At 37.6% G+C, this 22,759-nt stretch overlaps 1 protein-coding gene across 6 annotated transcripts in view; it reads left to right on the plus strand.

The window, feature by feature from the left end:
• PCCA (propionyl-CoA carboxylase subunit alpha) overlaps positions 1-22,759 on the plus strand; it is a 378,662-nt gene that overhangs the window by 6,629 nt on the left and 349,274 nt on the right. For all 6 annotated transcript variants that reach the window (XR_008619078.1, XM_028497435.1, XM_007103730.4 and 3 more), the window contains exons 2-4: positions 6,466-6,543; positions 11,991-12,038; positions 12,151-12,219. Coding sequence is in view for 5 of the 6 variants with exons in the window: in XM_028497435.1 (XP_028353236.1) it covers positions 6,466-6,543; positions 11,991-12,038; positions 12,151-12,219 (195 nt within the window). In the remaining variant the exon portion in view is untranslated. The remainder of the gene's footprint in view (positions 1-6,465; positions 6,544-11,990; positions 12,039-12,150; positions 12,220-22,759) is intronic.

The following is a 22,759-nucleotide window of genomic DNA, read 5'->3' on the forward strand; positions in this document are numbered from 1 at the left end:
TGTTTTAAAAGGTTAAATATTAATGTATTTTATTTAACCCAGTATATTTAAAATATTTTAATATGTTAATGTAAAAAATTAACAAGGTTTTTTTTGTTGTTTGTTTTTGGTATTAAGTCTTCAAATCTGGTGTGTATTATACACTTGGAGCACATTGGAATGTGGACTGGCATATTTCAAGTGCTCAGAAGCTGCCTGTGGCTAGTGGCTGCCATATTGGATAGCCAGCACTAAAGCACAGATTGCAATACTAAATTGGACCCACCTTGAGATGAGGGGCAGGGGCAGCCTTTTGAACCCTGTGTGAGTCAGTCATTGGCTGTGGGCTGGGAGCGATGTAGCTCCCAGGCTTGATGGAGAACTCCCGTCTAGTTGAGGCAAATGGGGCACACTAGGGAGCAGGTGTGAGCCATGAGTAGGACACATGTACAGAGTACACCAGCTGGGGGCCGTCACCGCCTGGTGCACAGGTTCTGGATGCACACCAACAGCCTCTGCTACAGGTGGGGTGGGAGGAATGGCCTGGTTGGGGAGCTGTAGTGGAATGAGGAAGTTTTAAAGTTGACGTATATAGTTCTCTGGTGTTCTATGGAGGCAGAGCTGGAGAATCTTGAGTTTTATTCCCCCAGTTTTATTGAGAAGTAATTGACATGAATCTTGAGATTTGATCATCTCTCTCAAATATTAGATATTCAGCCTAGCTTGTAACAGAAGGTCTTGGTAGACAGTTGAAGATTGGGATGGCTAGTGAGGTCCTGAAGGCTAAATAGTCAATGTCTGTGAAGGAAAAGCTGTGCTTAAGTGAAAAAGCCTGACTTCCGGCAGTGTTTTTAAAGGGGTTTTTTTTCTGGTCACTGTGGTTCTGTTAAAATGCTGAAAGAAATATTTGGCTGGTGCGTCCCAGCTCTGTGTTGTGAAATGTGGAAGAGAGGACCTTTGCCTAGAAGATTTGAAGATGAAGCACTATCAAATATTTACTTTTACTTGGTAAGAGCATCTTATGGCTCCATTAATCCACAATTTTGAGGATGGTTTCTTTGAAGTATTGGTTGGCCAAAAAGTTTGTTTGGGGTTTTCCGTGACATCTTCTAGTAAAACCCGAATGATCTTTTTGGCCAACCCCAATAGCATGCATCCTAATAATGAATTAACCTGTCAACAGAATTGTTTTAGTATTATGCACCTGAATGCTGCTGTGGTTATGTTAAGAGGAATACTTTTGGTTTGGCAGGATTAGTGTTTAAGTTCTTCTTTCAACATGAGTCTAGTGGATTTACCAGTTTGGGCTGCCACCTGAGGCCACATCCAGAATGTGAAAGTAGGTGGTCTCCTAGTTAGAAAAGGGCAGTCCTTGTTGGCAATGGCCAGAAGGCATGTGAACAGTTTGTGTAAAAGCTGTACCCCTTTTTTTGGTTAACAGTTATTGTATGCTTACTTTAACATATGCAGAACTGTGCTAGGCATTTTACACATTCTCATTTAATCCTCATGGCAGCCTTATGTCCTAGATAAGTAGTTTTTATGCCCAGTTTATATGTGAGGAAAATTATGTTTAAGAAATGTCAGAGCCAGCATTTGAACCGGGGTCTGAATCTGAGTCTAGATCACAGCTCTTAATTACTGTATTATTACTTTTATGGGAACTCCCAAACGGCCTGGTTTTATTTATTTATTTATTCATTTGTTTTTTTAATTTGTTTTGTTTATTTTATTTATTATTCACTTATTGGTTTGTTTTTTTATGGCTGCGTTGGGTCTTCATTGCTGCCCGCAGGCTTTTTCTAGTTGGGGCGAGCGGGGGCTACTCTTCGTTGCAGTGTGCGGGCTTCACATTGTGGTGGCTTCTGCATGGGCTCTAGGCGCGCGGGCTTTGCGCGGGCTTCAGTAGTTGTGGCTCGCGGGCTCTAGAGCACAGGCTCAGTAGTTGTGGCTCACGGGCTTAGGTGCTCCACGGCATGTGGGATCCTCCCGGACCAGGGCTCGAACCTGTGTCCCTTGCATTGGCAGGCGGATTCTTAACCGCTGCGCCACCAGGGAATCCCTGGCCTGGTATAATTTTAAGAAAGAAAGCTACAGCTGCATGATTGGATTTAGTTTTTGTGTAATATCTTCCATTTTCTTGGTGCTTTACCATTTATAAAGGCTTGATTTTTTTTTTTTTAACAGCCCTGTAGGAAAGCAAGGGAGGTGTCATCTAGTACATTTTATAGTTGGAAGCTGGAGTCCAGAGAAATTATTTGCTCAATGTTTCATACCTATAAAGCAGTGGAGCTAAGAGTTGACCCAGGTCTTGTGACTCTGAAGGTCGTGCTGCTACTTCCCACGTGCCACATTGTTAGCTGGCATTTCTTTTCTAAGTGTGGAAAATATAGGAAATCTTTATTCTTTTTTTTGTGTGTGTGTGTTACGTGGCCCTCTCACTGTTGTGGCCTCTCCCGTTGCGGAGCACAGGCTCCGGACACGCAGGCTCAGCGGCCATGGCTCACGGGCCCAGCCACTCCGTGGCATGTGGCATCTTCCCGGACCGGGGCACGAACCCGTGTCCCTTGCATCGGCAGGCGGACTCTCAACCACTGCGCCACCAGGGAAGCCCCAGGAAATCTTTATTCTTGTAGAAGAGAACCAATGCAGTACATTGTTGGGAAATCATTTTGCATACACTGACCTTTCTCCTTTTGGCTGTCATAGGCTAAATAGTCTTTATAAATAGAGTTGATTAAAGTTTCTCCTTCAAACGCTTGTTCTAGGAAGTATCTTGAAAGAATTTTGGACTGGGCTTGTAGCCAGTTTTTTATATGCTTAAGAAAAATAATGAACATTAAAAATGCTATGTAGAGGTCTAAATTAGCAGAGTTCTACTAACTTGTCCCTTGTATTTAAAAAAAAATTATGTTGTAGCTCTACAAAATTATCTGATTTTTGACTTGTGTTCTTTATAACTTTGAACTTCCGTGAAGGTCTGCCAGGAGTAAACAGGAACACAAGAGAGCCATTGTGGGGCTGACTGCAAACCAGTTTGGGCTTGCTGTGGGAATGGCCCAAACTGTTGTTTTAACGCAGTAGTTTGTTCTGATTGCTTGTACCATTTCTACTTCTAGTTCCTTGGCTAACTAGAGGCATCTTATGTTTTTTAAATTTTGGGGCTGCATTATCACAAATTCTTATGTGTACAAGCTGTATGCTTTCTTTTTTTAATGTTTTTTTTATGCTTGCTGTTTTTGATAATGGTGGTAAAATATAATCTGTTAGATCTTCAGAACCAACTATTTAAAAATAGTAATAAAAAGATTTAACAAACCCCAGTTTGATCAGTTAGGTGTAGTGCTAGTTCTTCTCCTACATTTCGGTCAGGTGTAATTTGTAAGAGTTGATTTAGCTTTAAGAACTGTGTGGTATAGACATTTTTGAGTTTTATGTTATTGGTAGTTTCCTGAAAGTAAATGTGTATTATATTGAGTCAGCTGACCCAAACATTTCTCAGAGCTTGAGTTGTTCTAGGTTAGAAACTGTTCTGTTGGGACAAAGTTTAGCTTAGTCCATTTTTCATGAGACCATCTGATGAGATAGAGTCCTGAGGTTTTTATTCCCAAAGGTATTCTAGAAACTTAATGCTTAATTCATATTTATTCACATCTCTGAAATTAGCTCTATTTACACCAAATAGCTCAGCGTTTGTTGCTCTCGGAGCAGTTCAGCAGTGAGATCTGTGTCACCATCTTCTTGGCCCACATGTTCAGTTTGGATTAACTGCATATCCTTCATAATTGTCCGATGCTTGCACACGTTAGACTCCCTGTACTAAGCTCTTGTTTTTTGAATAATAGTGGTGTAGGTTAGTCGGGACCTTAGAGAAAACTTATCTGAGCTTTCATTTCTCAGTAGAGGGCAGAAGAGTTAAAGTGGTTTGCTCAAGTCCTAGAAGTAGTGTCAGCTGAGCTAGGGTTAGAACTCAGGTTCCTTGCTTTCTTCTCCCAGAGTTCTTTCCCAGGCGGTATTCTGGGACGTGTTCCCTTCCCCAGACATAAACATCGCTGTTTATTCTCTCTCTCCAAAGCTAATTAGAATACCTAAAATGTCTACCCCAGATTGTGTTTTGTCTCTGGAAGACTCACATTTGGTTTTTGCCATCAGGAATCAGTTACACCCTTTATTTGTTAGTGACTGAAGACACATGTATGATTTTGCCTTTTGTAAAAGGATATGTTGACATGTTCCTACAACAGACCATTATGTGCCTTATGATATTAGGAAAAATTTGTAAAACTGTAAACTGTTTTGTTTCATTTTATAAAATTGATAGGAAGCTGGTATGCTATTTAATTTCTTGTGTAAATATCCTAGCGCTACCTTGTGGCAGAATAAATGTGAGAAATTCCCAGGTAGTTTTTGCTTTTTTTTTTTTTTTTTTTTTGTGGTATGCGGGCCTTCCACTGCTGTGGCCTCTCCCGCCGCGGAGCACAGGCTCCGGACGCGCAGGCTCAGCGGCCATGGCTCACGGGCCCAGCCGCTCCGCGGCACGTGGGATCCTCCCACACCGGGGCGCGAACCCGGTTACCCCTGCATCAGCAGGCGGACGCGCAACCACTGCGCCACCAGGGAAGCCCTGCTTTTCTTTATGTTTAGAGTTTGCTTTCTGCATTGGCTGAGGCTGTAAACACAAGATATGATTTTTAGGGAAGGGAGTATTATCTTTATCCTATTAAGTTTGATATGAGAGTAGAGTTCACAGATTATAGCTATTCTGCTGAGGGCAGTGGAAGACTGAATTTTTATTTGAACACATAGGAGTGGTGAGACTCCCTTGGTAGATAGTTTTTTACCCCAAATCATATCTTTGCACAGATGTTAGTGTTAATGTGGGAAATGCCACCATTTGTATTATCTCAAAATAAAAAACTTCAGAATGCTTTTAATAGATCTGTGCTTAAATCTTGTTACCCTTACAGCCTAGCCCTTGTGACTTGAAAAATTAAAATTCTTGAGGCTCAGTTTTCTCACTTTTAAAATTGGGACTAATACTCTTGAACTCACAGGGATGCTTGCATGACTATGAGAGTGAGTTTTGGTCTGTGAAAGAGACACAGTAATAAAGTCAGTTTTCTTGCCATTCTCAGTTCATTGTTCATCACCAGTCCTTTTTACTTGGTAATGTAGGTTTTGTTTTGTAAAGTGTATCTTTCGTATCTGTTACCTTCACTTTTGCATAAAGATTACATTTTGTAATTTGGGGCTTGATACTTCTAAAAAATAACTATATACATCTTTTTCATTTTAAAATGTTGTTATAAAAATTTTTTGCTTCCTATTTGAGTTATGCTATTAGAAAATTCTCTGACGTAGTACCTGTTGCCTTTTGCCCTCGTCCTCCCCCCTACTTTTTTTTTTGGCTGCGCTGGATCTTGGTTGCTGCTTGCGGGGTCTTTAGTTGCAGCGAGCAGGGGCCACTCTTCCCTGAGATGCGTGGGCTTCTCATTGTGGTGGCTTCTCTTTGTGCGGAGCATGGGCTCTAGGCGTGCGGGCTTCAGTAGTTGCAGCACATGGGCTCAGTAGTTGCGGCATGAGGGCCCCAGAGCACGTGGGCTTCAGTAGTGTGGCTCACGGGCTTTAGAGCACAGGCTCAGTAATTGTGGTGCACGGGCTTAGTTGCCCCTCAGCACGTGGGATCTTCCCAGACCAGGGATTGAACCTGTGTCCCCTGCATTGGCAGGTGGATTCTTAACCACTGGACCACCAGGGAAGTCCCCCCCACCCCCTGCCTTTTTTTTTCTTGGTCTACCTTCATCAGTGACTACTGGCTAAATTATTTTCTTAAACTTTGGCTATAACCTTTATTGGTGATTATTCTTAATGTTTTAAAGGCTTAAGATATACTTTTTCCACAAACACACAAAAATTCGTTATAGTAATGAATTAGAAGTGAACTTGATTATTACTAATACCTTTTCATTTTTATTTGCCAAACCACGTTTATACCAGAATAAGTAAAATAAGAAATCATGTTTAAGACATTAGCAAATAAAAAATAATATTTTGTCATTTTCTGGCAGCTGTTAAAATTGAAGCTCTTTGAAGGCCAAGTCGCTTGTATTATGTTGTATAAAGTTCTGCATTAGTATGTGACATTCTGATCCTGCCATATCAGTCTGCATGATCAGAAAGACCTTTCTTCTAATTTTACTTGGCCCACTGACTCTTATTATACTTTTCTGGAGATTGTTTTGATGCCTTTGGTTTCCTCATGTGTGCCAAGGGGATGTGTCTAGTTACGATTTACCTTCTATAGTTATGGTATGTTGCTTAGAACTACATATATTGATTGATGAAACACTGTAGCTAGAAGCATACTGGAAGAATTACCCTGAAAAATATTTACTTGAAAATAAACTTGAAAATGAATGAACTTGAAAAGTAAAGTTCATTCAAGTATCTGTAGTTTATTTCACTTCCTTTTTTTTCTTTTGGTAGCATGTTCCACATTATCCAAGACAGCATTTAGTGGTGTCTCGTAGTCTCTGTTCAGCGGGATATGATTCTAATGAAAAAGTAAGTATTTAAAAAATACTTTTTGTATCTAATGTACCACATATATAATCATGAAAGTATAAATCATATCTTCCACAGTGAGATTTCTTTAGTGTATGGAGGGAGTAGTGATGTTATGTTTCATCATGTATAAATTAGAATTATTGCCAAAGGATAAATGTTCTGAAAGAATATATATTTTTCTTCTTCTTCTTCAAAAAAATACTTTTAACAGCTAAGTTATAATGGTTTTACTTTGTTGTCTCCACGTTATGTTCACTGGGCAGATTAAATTTTATTGATGCTGTGTAATTATTTATTGCTCTACATCATAGGTTTTATAAGTGTTCAATCTTTGTTCCTTTTTTCACTGTGGGCCACAACCTGAGTCTTTAAATTTTGTATTTTTACCTATACCACAAATCAAATAAATTTACAATGTGTTTCCCGTGTTTTCAGCAGGATCACTAATACAACATTCTTTCTTAGACTAGGCAGTTGAGAGATTTTGATTAAACTATTGGGTTTTTTTTTTCATTTACTTAATATTTGTAAGATTCATTTTGAGTGAAGGCAATTATGGGTATTGTAAATTTTGGGACAGGGAAATTCCAGTTAAAATCTTGATATGTGATAATGTTTGAGGCTTGTGAGAGGAGAGATAAAGGAACTAGAAGTGGTGATTGGAGGTAAAACATGATTTGGTGACAATAAAGGCATCAAAGAAAGCAGAAGAAGAGTTTTGGTTAAGAAGAGATGGTTCAAGTTGAATGTCATTAAAGTAGAACTAATATGAATGATTATCTGAGAATGAAATAGTCTTCTAACTCGTCTGTTGACGTATGCAAAACTATTCAGAAGAATCTGGAGGCTGGGGGAAAAAAGGGTGTATATCACTGCAGTTCAAAAGAAATATAATGTGGACACAATTGTAGGGCATATGTAATTTTATATTTTCTAATAGCCACATTAAAAAGAAACAGGTGAAATTAACTTTAATGTATTTTATTTTATTTTATTATTTTTTATGTTTTGGCTGTGCCACAAGGCATGAGGGATCTTAGTTCCCCGACCAGGGATCGAACCCATGGCCCCTGCATTGGAAGCGTGGAGTCTTAACCACTGGATCCCAGGGAAGCCCTGGCATTGATAATACAGTGTTTAAAACTTGCACCATTATACTCTGATTATGTCGCATCATGGTGTGTTTTGACACAAATACCCTGGCTTTACTGCTAGTTAACTTTGCTGGTGACTTAGGCAAGTGATTATGCTTCATCAGGCCTCAATTTTCTCATTTTAAAATTGGGATTTTATCAAAACTGACCTCATAGGACTCTTACGAGGATTAAATGAGGTAGTATGCAGAAGGGATTTGCCACAGTACCTGGCATATAGAAAGCATGCGCTCCAAATGTCAGCTGCTTAATATTATCCTTAACTGTTTTGTTCATTCAATTTTGTACTTTTGGGAACTGAAGCTCAAAACCCACAATAGTAAGTATAAGCTGGGTGTAAACGCAAGTGTGTCTTTCTCCTGAGCTGGTGGGTTTACCCACTGTGCTGTACTCCTTCTCGGAAGTGCTTGGTGAGTGACTCGGGGTCTAGGGTTCTGCCGTCATACCTCCAAGTACCCAGTGGATCAGGCCAGCTCAGCCCTTTTCTTGGTCCCTGAATGGAGAGAAGTGTCCTTGGTGGTTTTAGACGCCAGCTATGATCTAAACTTAGGGAAGGGAAAAAAAGGAGGGGTAGAGAGAGAACGGATTAAAAGAAAATAACTTAAAAAAATTCTCATGAAACTTCCAGTGTGTTTTTTACCCCATGACAGCAATAGCAAAGGTATAAAACAGTTGCTCCACACCCCAGTGTTCATAGCAGCATTATTGACAGTTGTCAAGACATGGAAACAACCTAAGTGTCCATCACCAGATGAATGGATAAAGAAGATGTGGTATATGTACACAATGGAATACTACTCAGCCATAAAAAGGAATGAAAATTGACCATTTGCAGCAACATGGATGGACTTGGAGGACATTTTGCTGAGTGAAATAAGTCAGACGGAGAAAGACAGATACTATATGATACCACTTATACGTGGAATCTAAAAGATACAATAAACTAGTGAATATAACGTAAAAGAAGCAGACTCACCCCTATGTTGTGGGGGTGCAGCAGTGGGAGGTACAGACCATTGGGTACCTCAGTACCCAACAGGCTCAAGGATGTATTATACAACACAGGGAATATAGCCAATATTTTGTAACAACTGTAAATGGAAAGTAACCTTTAAAAATTGTATAAAAATAAAAAATTAAAAGAACAGTTGCTGCAAAAGTTCTTTATCTCTCATGGTACCTGAAAGCCCCCTGGCTTCAAGGATTCAGGTTCCTGGCGTAAGGTTGTTGTTTTTGGTTTTCCCCTTAGAGTATCTTCGGAGTGTCTTGTATACGGCTCTCCAGATACAGGATAAAGTCCCAGGTCTTTAAATGACATGAACGAGATGAAATGAAATGAAAGAGGGTGCTTTCTTAATCCGGCCTTTTTACCCCAGCTTTATTTGCCACAGTGCCCCCATACTTGTTTTGTGCTTGAGCTGTCTTAAAAATTACTTGTAGTTTTTCAGTGCTACCGTCTGCTTTCAATGTCACTGCCTTAACGCATGCTGTTCACTCTCTCCCTTTGCTGCACTTAACACAGCCGTGTTGTAGCGCTTAACACATTTTGTTGTGATTGTGCCATATTGTACACTGAAGTTATTGAATGCACTTGATGTTTACCTGTAATTGTTGATGTAGAGGGAGAGATTGGTTTAGGGAATTCCCTGGCGGTCCAGTGGTTAAGACTCCACACTTCCACTGCAGGAGGCGTGGGTTTGATCCCTGGTTCCAGAAACTAAGATCCCGCATGAAGCATGGCACAGCCCAAAAAAAAAAAAAAAAACAAAAAAAAAAACAAAGGCTAATTTAAAAAATTATTTGTATATATATTCTTTTATATGCATAGCCTACCTGGAAGAATATTCAGGAAACTAGTAGTAGTTGCCTTTGGAGCAAGGGCCTAGGTGTCCGTACAGTGTGTCCCCTTGTGTACCTTCTAAATTCTGAACCATATTCATCTGTTATTTAGTTAAAAGAAATTCTTAGGTATGGAAGATTAATTGATATTAGCTTTATTGAGCTTGTGTACTAATTGGTAATCCATTAATAGTCCTGTATTAGGGTTCTTCAGAGAAACAGAACCAGTAGGAGACAGAGGGAGATTTTTTTATTGACTCACATAATTATGGAGGCTGAGAAGTCCCACCACAATCTGCTGTGGCAAGCTGGAGACCCAGGAAAGCTGGTACTGAAATTCTAGTCCAGGTCCAAGGGTCTGGGAACCAGGGGAGCTGATGGTGTAAGTCCCAGTCCAAGGCTAGGAGAAGACCAGTGTTCCAGCTCAATCCGGCAGGCAGAACTAATCCTCCCTTCCTCCACTTTTTTTAGTCTGTCAGGCCCTCAGTGGACTGGAGGACGCCCACCCACATTGGGGAGGGCTGTCTGCTTTACTGAGTCCACTGATTCAGTGTTAGTCTCGTCTAGAAACACGCCCACAGACACCGCAGAAAAAATGTTTAATCTGAACACCCTGAGGACCAATCAAGGTGCACATAAAACTAACCATCACGAGCCCTGAACAGAGATGAACAGAAACGTGTGAGGTGCAGTGATCATTCTGGTACAGGTTTATCCCTGTTGGAATCACACTCCTGGGTTTGTGATCTGGTATGTGGCCCAGAGGAGTGGATAACAGTACTCTGGCTAACACCCACCGAGTATATGTTATGTGCTAGGCGTTACTCTAAACACTTTAGAGGTGTTAATCATATTCCCGCAACCTCTTGTGGCAGGTGCTATGCTTATTTTCATTTTACATACCAGGAAACGAGGGTTCAGGAGGACGACTTGTCCACAGAAGAACAAGTGGTAGTGCTGGGATTCCAACCTGGACACGTTGGCTCCAGACTGGCTCTTAACCATTATTCTGCTTCTTGGATAGGAATTAGGGTGGAATTTGTACTCCCGCTAATATTATGATGTCAGTAATTCGTTATATTTACTGTAACAGTTGCTTAATGTGTAACTTCCAGTGTTTGTGCTGCTTTTATCAGATGTAGTCTGTTTAATACTTAATAAAAATTCACATTTTAAAATGCAGTTCAAGGAAGTATGAACGTTTTTTTTCTTAGAATATGCTTATTGTTTAACAGGAATTTACCATGAGCAGATGAGAGTAGAAAGGCAGATGATTTTATAGCCTCACGCCTGAGGTGAGATTAGGATATTTTAAGGGCCCATCTGCTCAGGGCTCTGAATGACTCAGGATTCTGTCAAATTGGGAATTTACCAGTTTTAAGGCAGAGGCTTGTCTCAGTTTGGTGGAATAAGCCATGTGTGATATAAAGGTTAAATCAAGACTTTAAAGGCCTATTCCAGTTCTGAGATTCTGTGATTCTGATTACCTGTTAGGTTAAAATATAGCTTTAAGTTATATGAGTACTTTTAAGATCATATATAACTAACTTTTCTTTTAGAAATATAACTAAAACTTTAAAAAATAGTTCCATTTAACGTGTAACAATTCACTAACCTCGCAATCGTTGTGTACTAAAATGTGTGGCATCCAAATTACTTATAATTGTTTGTGTGTATTTCTTTAAAAGGATTAGCCTGTACAGTTTTAGAGTAGGGAGAGAACGTTGTTAAATAGTTTCCCATTAGAATGCTATCAATTTGTATATGTGGAAGTCAAGAGATTTCAATCTACAAAAATTGATTTGCTTAGAGTCAAATAGATCATTAATGGCAAAGCTGGGCTTAGAATTTAGGTCTCTAGCCCCACATAGAATGGAACTTCTTTTTCTATTATATGGCCTCAGCTGTTTAAAAATTTGGTGGTTATTCAAACTTAACATTGTACTCAAATAGCATAACCTGCTTTGTCTGGGAATCTTTGGAAATAAGCATAAATAGTATCTGTTCTCATTTATCAAAAGTATCATTTAATGCTATGGCCCAATCCCAAAGAGATAGCACGTAAATTATATCAGACTTCCCTTTGATAAACATAACACTTAGAATTTCCCTGAATTTAGAAAATAATCAAGTAAATTCTCAAGCAGTTTCTTCTAAAGTTTCTTAGTATTCTGAAATATTTGAAGATTATCTTTTGGCAAGAGAATTTAGTCCCCTTATGAATTATCTAACCTAGTCAATTAATGCTTTAAGAGGATAATTATAACGCCAGATCCTAGCAGATGAGTTTAGTAGCCGCCTGGTTGTAAATGAACATATGTATAGTATTTAATACTACTGTAGGAAGTAGTGTTTCTTATGATCATTCCCAGTGGTAATTGTGGAATAGCTTGGTGTTTTCTGGTCCCAAAGTGAGAGTAACAATTTCTTATGTGTTTTTTCTCTTTTTAGACTTTTGATAAAATTCTTGTTGCTAATAGAGGAGAAATTGCATGTAGGGTGAGTGGAATTTTAATCTTATTTTCCATTTTACTCTGTGAATTTTATTATTATTAAATCCCTTTAAATATGAATTACTATTAATAGATAACATTAATGTACTTTAATATAGGTTATTAAAACTTGCAAGAAGATGGGCATTAAGACGGTTGCCATCCACAGTGATGTTGATGCTAGTTCTGTAAGTATATTTGCTTTGTTTGAATCAGGACCTTATTTTGGATCAAATAGAAAAAAAGTGAAAGATGTAGGGTTTTTTTTGTTGGCCTGAAAAGGTACACAATTAAAAAAAATACCTGTTTAATTACTCACTCTTGTATTAAGCAAAATGGGAGCATCATGATGTCTTCAATATGTGTCTTAACTCTTTTATTTTCGAGGCTTTAAAAGCCTAGAATAGAAAAAAAATTTCGGTAAACTGATTCTGGTCACCAAGTACATTTAAGCAAAGCATGAGAAAGTTAGATTCAAAGATTAATGAAATGTTTTTTGTTTTTTTTTTTTCAAATTTATTTTCTTTTATTTATTTTTGGCTGAGTTGTGTCTTTGTTACTGAGCGCGGGCTTTCTGTAGTTGGAGCGAGCGGGGGCTACTCTTTGTTGTGGTGCACGGGCTTCTCATTGCGGTGACTTCTCTTGTTGCGGGGCACGGGCTCTAAGCGTGCAGGCTTCGTTAGTTGTGGCTCGCAGGCTCTAGAGTACAGGCTCAGTAGTTGTGGCGCACAGGCTTAGTTGCTCCGCGGCATGTGGGATCTTCCCCGACCAGGGCTCGAACCTGGTCCCCTGCATTGGCAGGTGGATTCTTAACCACTGTGCCACCAGGGAAGCCCTAATGAAATGTTTATACAATGTTGCCTTCTGGGAGCACATTTCCGCACAGGATAACTCCACTGACACTCGGGATGCTGTAATTGTTTAACCTTCCTAAATGCTTTACCATGTGCAGCTGAAAGTTTGATAAATGAAAGATAGGCTGATGCTAATTGGACATGAACAAAAGAAGGTATAGCGTAAAGCAGTGACTGATATTTAATTTTATTGGGGATTTTTATCAAAACAGGCTTTTTTAGCAGTAATAAACTATGAATGAGTAGAAAAAAATCCCATGGGAAAAGTGTATGAATTATTGGAACTGTATGAAATGAAATGTAAGCAGTTGTACTTTGATATAAGTTACTGTTTTTCATTCTTTCACACAACTTCTGATAACAGGACCTATTGGTAATGTCAGCTTTTATCGTATAGTAATTTTTTTTTTTTTAACATCTTTATTGGAGTATAACTGTTTTACAATAGTGTGTTAGTTTCTCCTTTACAACAAAGTGAATCAGTTATACATATACATATGTTCCCATATCTCTTCCCTCTTGCGTCTCCCTCCCTCCCACCCTCCCTATATTGTATAGTAATTTAACGCAGAGAATTTTCAGTCTTTGTGATTTTAAAATTTTATCTAGAAGTATGTTGTTCCTGTTGTCTTATTGTGACTCTCTTCCTTTTTTATAAAACAAAATGGAAATGATTGCAAGCTACTCTAATTTCCCCAGAATAAAGGTTAAGTATTTATATTATCTAGTTTATTTGGCTGGTGCATTTAAAATATTTATCCTTTACTTTAAAAGTAATTAAGCAGTTAAAAAAACTTGTTTTGCGTATATACTGTTTGATTTTTTTTTGAATATTAGTTTCTGGCTTCTTTACTAATCTGTTTTAACTGTGATAGTTTCAGTAGTTTATATTCCTCACAAAATATTAATGAAATAATGAGAAAACTGTTGCTTTAATGTCATTCTTGGTTGGTAAACTAAGGCATTTACCAATAGTAAAGCTACTTCAGAAAGAAGTTTGTGTTACTGGCAAGCTAGTAGTAGATTTAAAATTCACTCTTCTCATCTTGTGTTTATTTTTCAGTGTATTAGCTGTGTTTTCATTCATGGGTAAATTGAGAGAGAAAAATGTTTGAATTGTGGACAATCACTGTTTATATTTCAAGCCTAACAACAACCTTTCACTTGTAATTTTTTTTTTCATATCACAGTATATAGTTAATTCTCTATGCTGTGTTCTCATAGAGGTGACTGTTGGCATATAGCCAAAATTATTTATATTTCAGCTTTTTCCTATTTGTTTATATTTCAGTGTGGTATTACAGAATAATCTACTTCTGTAAGCTGTTGCTCCAAAGAGCATGACTAACTTTTCTCACTGTTACATTTCTAGCTTTGTGGACAGTCACTTTCCAGACTTTGGCAAAACTGGTTTCAAAAGAGTTGGTTTGAGTTTTAAGTCTTTCTCATTTATCCTTCCTGAAGCAGAGGTGGTAGTTTTTATATTTTAGAGACTTTTAGCCACTTTTTTTTTTTTTTTTTAACCGGAGATTATGATATATAGTTTAAAATAAGATTTGCCAGGCCCCACGATGGGAAGCAAGCAATGCATGCTCGGTCAAAACTTCCTTTTCATATGACCTCCTGTAATTCGGTTTCTAGAAAGATACTATAAGTAAAAGCAGGATAATAATGATGGTTAGAAAGTTCGAAGTTTGATTTAAGCCTTAGAAATAGGGCCAGATTTGCTATTTGGTTTCTGCTTCAGCCTCAAGAAAGACAAAAAGGTGAATTCCTCTAACAGCATATTTTGCTTCTTTAACATGTGATCACAAAGGTTACCATCATATCTAATGAACTGTATAATATCAGTATTATGAACAAGGCATGCTATTTAGATGTATTATAAATGTTTCAATACTGATTTTCAAGAGGTGAGCATTTTCAGTGTTACTTGGAGTAAAAAAATCTTACATGCTTCATGTGTTAATTTCATAAATTGAAATGTAAATACTATTATAGTAGGAAAATACTGCAACAGTTGATTGTGAAAACTATTAATTTTGTGTTAAAAACAACTAATTTTTAAGCAGTTAATCAGGGGAAGAAGACTAACAGTTATTACAGCTATTAAGTGGTAAGTCACACAAAGAAGGAAAGCCCAAGGAACTTGCAAACAATGAATGTTGAATGGGAAAAAGTTGGCTTTTAAAGACGATTATGCAGTTTTCTTCCATTGGTCCCTTCCATTACAATGGTGCATTCCCCCCCTTTTAAAATTAATTTTGGGGAGGTGAATCTTTGAATCCACGTGCAGGTTTTGTCCCACAACAACCTCTCATCTAACATTTTTGCATTCACCAATGAAAATTGCCTGACACTGATTACTTTGGTTGCATTTGTCATCTTTGCTGTCTTTTGAGGAATCTGTTGGGTCTACTCCTTTTTGAATCTGCCTGGTTTTTTTTTTAAAGCACATTTTATTTTTATTTTTGGCTGTGCCATGTGGCTTGTGGGATCTTAGTTCCCTGACCAGGGATTGAGCCCGCGCCCTTGGCAGTGAAAGTGCGGAGTACTAACCCCTGGACTGCCAGGAAATTCCCTGCCTGATTTTTGTTTTGTCTTTTTTCTTACGTATTTGAGTCCTTTCATGTCTTATTTATAGCATACTTATTTTAAAGGTTCTATCGTTTTGTTATTTTACTTCAAGATCTTACGTATCTATTTCTGTTTCTGACTCTTCCTCACAATGGATTGTTTCCTCATATGTGTAGATTTTGTCTTGTGACCTCGTATTTGGTATCTTTATTGTTGAACTCCACATGGTTTGGGTTGTCCGGGGTATCACTGACTAATTTTTATATTCTTGGCGTGAAGGTTGCTGAATTATGAGGATGGGGCAAAACCAGATGAAACTACACACACATGCACACAACACACACACATACACACCCACCCTCCCTCCCTCCCTTCCTCCCTCTGTTAAAGAGGCCCATGGTTTCTAATTTCCTGAGGAGACTTTTTCCTTTACTTTGAAGCACAACTGATAATAAGTATGTCTTCTCCCTACTTAGTAGATTATTTAAACCCCACCCCCCTTCACTGAGGATGTAGTCTTTGTTGTGCCGTGTGGGATCTAGCTCCCCAACCAGGGATCGAACCTGGGCCCCCTGCACTGGAGCGTGGAGTCTTAGCCACTGGAGCACCAGGGAAGTCCTGAGGATGTAACCTTTGAGCAACATGGCCTTATGTAGGAGTTTTCCTTCAAATCTTCAGCTCACAATTGGTTCCTTTCTCTGAGAGTTTAAACACAGTTCTCTAGGTTATTCAGATCCCCACTTATACTCTGCAAGATTAGTGTTATCGGCTCTAGTGGATACTGTCTGGCTTTTAGCTTCTTCTTCGTTTTTGATCCCTAGGGATTGCTTGTGGGTTTTTGTAAGCCAAACTGTTCATTTAAAGAAGTTTGTTATATTTAATCTGGGATTTTTAGGTGCTTCTAGGGAGGGTTTGCAGTTATCAGTATAGTTCGCTTATTGTTGGATTGTCTTAAAACAGTATGATACCCTATTCTCTTTTGAGGAAGTTCTCTTGCTTTCTTTGAGAAGACTGACCCAAGAGCAGTCTCAAAGTCAGGCTTTACCCAGGAAAACAGTTCATACGTATTGATGAGATTAGTGCAACTGCATCCAGGGGATGAGGCCAGAGTCAACAAGCAGTGTAAAGTACTCCAGTGGGAAATGGTCAGGGCCAGAGAGAGCAAAATAGGGGTTAAGCCTCTTATCAAGTCATGAATTGTCTTTTATGTGTCATTCTCCAGGCCCTTATTACTCTTTGAAAAGATTTGTGGAGAATGGTTTATGAGGGGAAAATGGTCCTAGTGGAAAACTGTATCCTGCTGGGATTGTGATAGGCATTGTGTTTTATCTGTAGATCAGTTTGAGAAATATCTTTATCTCAACATTTTTAAGTCCTCCTATACATGAGCATGGATATTCATTTGATGTTGTTCCACTTATCTATGTTGCTTTAATTTCTTTCAACAGTGTTTTTTAGTTTTCAGAGTATAAGTTTTGCACTTACATTGCTATATTTATTCCTAAATATTTTAATATTATTTCTGAGGCTATTAGAATTGCAATTTCATCCTCATTTTTTTTTTTTGGCCGCACCAAAAAATCATTTATCACGGCCTCTCACCGTGCAGCTCGCAGGATCTTTGTTCCATAACCAGGGATTGAACCCGTGCCCCCTGCAGTGGAAGCGTGGCGTCCTAACCACTGGACAGCCAGGGAATTCCCTAGAATTGCAAGTTTTTAATTTCAATTTTTATTGTTAATGCAGGTGTGTAGGAATACAATTGATTTTTTTATAGTGATTTTGTGTCCTGCAACCTTGCTGAACTTGTTTATTAGTTCTAATAGTTGTTTTGTTTGTTTGTTTGTTTGTTGTTTTGCGGTACATGGGCCTCTCACTGTTGTGGCCTCTCCCGTCGCGGAGCACAGGCTCCGGATGCTCAGGCTCAGCGGCCATGGCTCACGGGCCCAGCCGCTCCGCGGCACGTGGGATCTTCCCGGACCGGGGCACGAACCCGTGTCCCCTGAATCGGCAGGGGGACTCTCAACCACTGCGCCACCAGGGAAGCTCTATTAGTTCTAATAGTTTTAAAAAATATAATAGATTGCTTAGGATTCTCTCTAGAAGATCGTGTCATGTGTAAAGAGAGATAGGTTTACTTCTTTCTTTTCTAACTGGATGCTTTTTATTTCATAGTCTTGCCTGATTTCCCTGGCTTTAATTTCCAGAATGATACTGAAAAGGAGTGGTGAGAACAGACATCCTGTTTTGTTCCTCATCTTAGCGGGGAAACATTCAGTATTCCACAACTAAGTTTGATTTAGGCTCTGGGATTTTCATAAATTCCCATTATTAGGTTGAGGAAGTGCCCTGCTGTTCCTAGTTTGTTGAGAGTTTTTGTCATGATTGGGTGTTGGATTTTTTCAGATGCTTTTGCTGTGTCTACTGAGATGATAATGTGGTTTTTATCCTTTATTCCATTGATATGGTATATTACATTAATTAATTAATTTTTGGATGTTAAACTAGCCTTGCATTCCTGGGATAAATCACACTTGGTCATGATGTATAGTCCTTTGTGTATATTGCTGGATTCAGTTTGCTGGTGTTTTGTAGAGAATTTTTCATCCATGTTTATAAGAGATATTGGTCTATAGATTTCTTTTCATTTGATGTCTTTGTTTTTGGTATCAGAGTGATACTGGCCTCATAGTATAAGATGGGAAGTGTTCTCTCATCTTCTGTTGTTTTGGAAGAGTTTGTGAAGAATTGGTATTAATTATTCCTTAAATGTTTGGTGGAATTCACCAGTGAAGCCATATGGGTCTGAGCTTTTCTCTGTGGGTAGTTGTTTGATTACTAATTCAGTCTCTTGTAGATTTATTGAGATTTTCTATTTCTTCCTGAGTTAGTGTCTATAGTTTGTCTTTCTAGGAATTTGTCCATTTCATCTTAAGTTATCGTTTATTGTTATGTGATTGTTTATAGTATTTCTTTATCATTTTTATTTCTATAAGGCTGGCAGTAATGTCTCTTTCATTCCTGGTTTTAGTTATTTTAGTTTTTTCATTTTTTCTTTGTCATTTTAGCTAACGGTTTTCAGTTTCATTGACCTTTTCAAAGAACTGACTTTTGGTATCATTGATTTCTCTCTTTTTAAATTCTCTACTTCATTTCTATTTACACTAGTTTTTGTTTCCTTCATTCTGCTTGCTCTGGGTTTAGTTTGCTCTTTTAAAAAATAGTTTCTTAAAGTAGAAAACTAGGTTGTTTTGAGGTCTTTTTAATATAGGTGTCTAACCATTCATTTTTCTCTATTGTTTTAGCTTCGTCCCCTGTTTTGACATATTGTATCTTCATTTTCATTTCTGAAAGTAATTTCTGGTTGCCCTTTTTTTTTTTTTTTGCGCTACTACGCAGGCCTCTCACTGCTATGGCCCCTCCCGTTGCGGAGCACAGGCTCCGGACACGCAGGCTCAGTGGCCATGGCTCACGGGCCCAGCCTCTCCGCGGCATGTGGGATCCTCCCGGACTGGGGCACGAACCCATGTCCCCTGCATCGGCAGGCGGACTCTCAACCACTGCGCCACCAGGGAAGCCCTGGTTGCCCTTCTCATTTCTTCTTTGACCCACATGTTATTTAGGAGTTTGTTGTTTAATTTCACATATTTATGAGTTTCGCAAGTTTCTTTCTATTACTGATTTCTAATTTCCTTCTTGTTTGGTCAGAGAATGTGTTTTCTACTCTTTCTGTCCTTTAAAATTTTTTGATGTTTGTTTTATGGACTAGCATTTTATGGAGAATGTTCCATGTGAACTTAAGAATGTGTGTTCTGCTGCTGCTGGGTGGAGTGTTCTATAGATGTCTTTTAGGACTGGTTGGTTCATAGGGATATTTAAGTCATCTGTTTTCTGGCTGATCTTCTGGTTGTTCTATCCATTATTGAAAGTGGGGTTTAACCTGGTTTTAAAAGCCTTTAAAAAATGTTAGGTAGTTATTTTGTTTTGCTCAGTTTACAAAACTGTTGACAAATAATTATGTATAGGCCTGCAACTCTGTGCATGAAAGCACCTGAATAAGGTAGGAAATAATTGACTAAAGGACTCTAAGTAGAGTGTCCAGGCCTAGAGATTCTTGCAAAGATTCTTTGAAATTTTCAGGAAGCAAGAAAATTTTTTTTTTTTTTTTAAGAAATTTTGACACTTTAAATTGCTCTAGACTTAGAGAAAGAAAAATAGATTTCCATTTCTTTTTATGAAACCAGCATAGTAACTCAGAAATCAAAATCTGGGCAAAGATAGTAAGCAAAAAATAAAATTACAATGACTAATTATATATTGATAGAAGAATCCTAAGTAATAGGAAATAGAATAAAATTTATTTAAGTAGTATGCTACAGTCATGCAGAGTGTATTCATGACATTTCAGTATGGTTCAATATTAGACACTATTAATTTAATTAAATATACTAATAGGTTAGTGGAGGAAAACTATATGATCATCTTGATGGAAGCCTAGATGTCATGTAAAAGAAATTCACTGTCTTCTCCTTGTAAAATCCTTAGTAAAACAGGAATTAAATAAATACTGCCCTCCCAGAATGAAAAGGTCATATACCTCATAGGAAGCATTCTCATGAAAGTCAGGATGAAGACCCATACATTTACTGTCACCGCTAGTATTTAATAGCATCCTAGAAGTGCTCAGCAATGCGGTTAGGCAAGAGTTATAAAATGGTGGACAGGAAAGGCAGAAATAATAAGATTGTATCGAGTTTCTAGTTATACTGGCAATGGAACAACTCTTTAGAAACAGTAAGAAAAGTCTCTGTGGTAGTTAAAAAATAAATACAAAGAAATCTGTAGATTTCCTAAATATCAACAAGATAGAAAATACAACTTAAAAAAATTTAATCTCATGGAAGTAGTGGCAAAGATAAAACACTTTATGATATGAATTTAAAATGAATTTGTATGACTTATATGAGAACTTATTTTTATATAAGGAAACAATATTGTAAATTCTAGTTATTTCTAGATCTCCGTTTTTGTATTAAATCCTAATAAATGTAATAATGTAACAGTGGTGGGGGGGATTGACAAAGGAGTAAATATGCAAGAATGGCCTAGACAATTTTGAGGAAAATTGAAGAGGGAACTGTGCTAACAGATGTTAAAAAAATATTGGGGACTTCCCTGGCGACCCAGTGGTTAAGACTCCACACTTTCACTGCACGGAGCATGGGTTCGATCCCTGGTCAGGGAACCAAGATCGTGCATGCCGCACAGTGTGGCCAAAAGAAAAAAAAAAATTGTAATACCTTATAAAGTGAAAATTATTAGGACCATTACATAAAATTTTGGAGCAAGAAGAGACACATTTATGAAATAAATGGATTAGATTTTAGGTAGAGGGCTGATGTGGGAGATTTTATTTAAGAGGACCTTATTAATATTATATTGACTTAGAAGGCAGGACAGGTGGATTGTAGGGTTTTATGCCACTAATGTACTGTGATTTTAGGCCAAAAAGAAAAAAAAAAATTGTAATACCTTATAAAGTGAAAATTATTAGGACCATTACATAAAATTTTGGAGCAAGAAGAGACACATTTATGAAATAAATGGATTAGATTTTAGGTAGAGGGCTGATGTGGGAGATTTTATTTAAGAGGACCTTATTAATATTATATTGACTTAGAAGGCAGGACAGGTGGATTGTAGGGTTTTATGCCACTAATGTACTGTGATTTTAGGTAGTCCCAGAGAAGTTAAGAAATAATAAGGAATGAGAAATGTTTGATGGTTTTGGTGACTGGGACTTTTTAAATGGGTAGGTAGGTCTTACTTCATTAGTTTGGTGAATAGTGGGAACAAATAATTATGAGAATTTAGAGATTGTTGTGTTTGTACTTCTCAAAATACTTGTTAGATAACTTTATTTACTTTTATGATAACTTTATGTATCTATGTGTGTTTTCAAGTAAGAAGACCAGTAAGCCTTTCCATAAGAATTAGCAAAATATTGGTATATTTGTTTTAAACCTCTGAAGTTAGGGTTTTGATTTTTTTTTAAATGAGATTAAATGATTCTGTACTTCAACCTTTGACTGTATTTCCTAGCTGGACTCCTAAATTGAACTTATCAATATTTTGTTGCTTTGTCTGTGTATAGTAACATTGGATTGAAATGAGAAATACTTGGTATTTACTGCATTAACAGCAAAACCTAAAATCAGGGAAGTAGTCATTGTGACTTACATCTTGGCCAGGCAGCCTGCTGTTTGAAGTATGATTCCTGGTGAGTATTGTAGTCTTACCCTTAGGATTCAGTAATGAGGTTGAGTGGGGTTTCCTGTGAGCACTCTGAGATGATTGACAGTAAGGTGGGGGGAATCATCACTTAGCATGCCTACCCTTGATATGATTTCCCTGCTGTCTGGGGAGGTACTGAGGACAAATAGGACTTCGTGATGTCTATGTAATTAGTGTATGTTGGTTCCAGCTGAACAAACTGGAGGGTAATGATCAGGTAAATGGAGATGGAATACATTAATGTAGGCGAAGGTATAAAAGACCTTAGGGAAAAACCTTATAAAAATTTTATGGAGTTGTTAAAATATCTTTATTTTATATCTTTTCATATATATATCTTTTAATAAACTTATCTGTTTATATTTTTGTTAGAATATCTTCACTTTTATCCTAGGTGTACATAGAGTTGAAAGCAATTTAAGTGTCAAAACCATTTACATTTTCTCATTTACATGATTTACTTTTCAGGATATTTTTCAACCTTTTTTTTAATTTGAAAAGGAGTTAAAGTTCTTAATTTTTAAAAAATTATTTCACAAAATCTGTTAATGGACTTATTTTCAGCTAATGTAATTATTAATCCTCAAATAGGAATAAATGACCAGAGTGAAGTTTGTAAAACGTTTTGGGGGTGGTACCTGAAAAATCAGGTGACCTTTTGTTATATGTATGTGTGTAGTTGAGATGGTATATTTAAATAACATTTTCTTAAATTGCTTTTACTAGTACAGAATATTTTAAGATGGTGGCCATCATAGTCCATGTCTCCCAGTTAGTCTTCATTAGATCAGAAGCCTTCCCAGTCTTTTAGCTTGCAGTAGAAAATCTATAAGATTCTTAATTCATTCTTGCAAAAAATACTTAAAGTTGTCATTGTTCAAGATGAAGTTTTCTTATAAGCAACATAAAATTCCATGGCAAAGCCTCTGATAGTGACTGTAATACTGCATTTAATGGGAAGGAAGGAATTAGTTTCATTAATGTGATTATGGACCTTGGAGTT

Source organism: Physeter macrocephalus, chromosome 13 (genome assembly GCF_002837175.3).
Source record: "Physeter macrocephalus isolate SW-GA chromosome 13, ASM283717v5, whole genome shotgun sequence".
NCBI classification, from domain to species: domain Eukaryota; kingdom Metazoa; phylum Chordata; class Mammalia; order Artiodactyla; family Physeteridae; genus Physeter; species Physeter macrocephalus.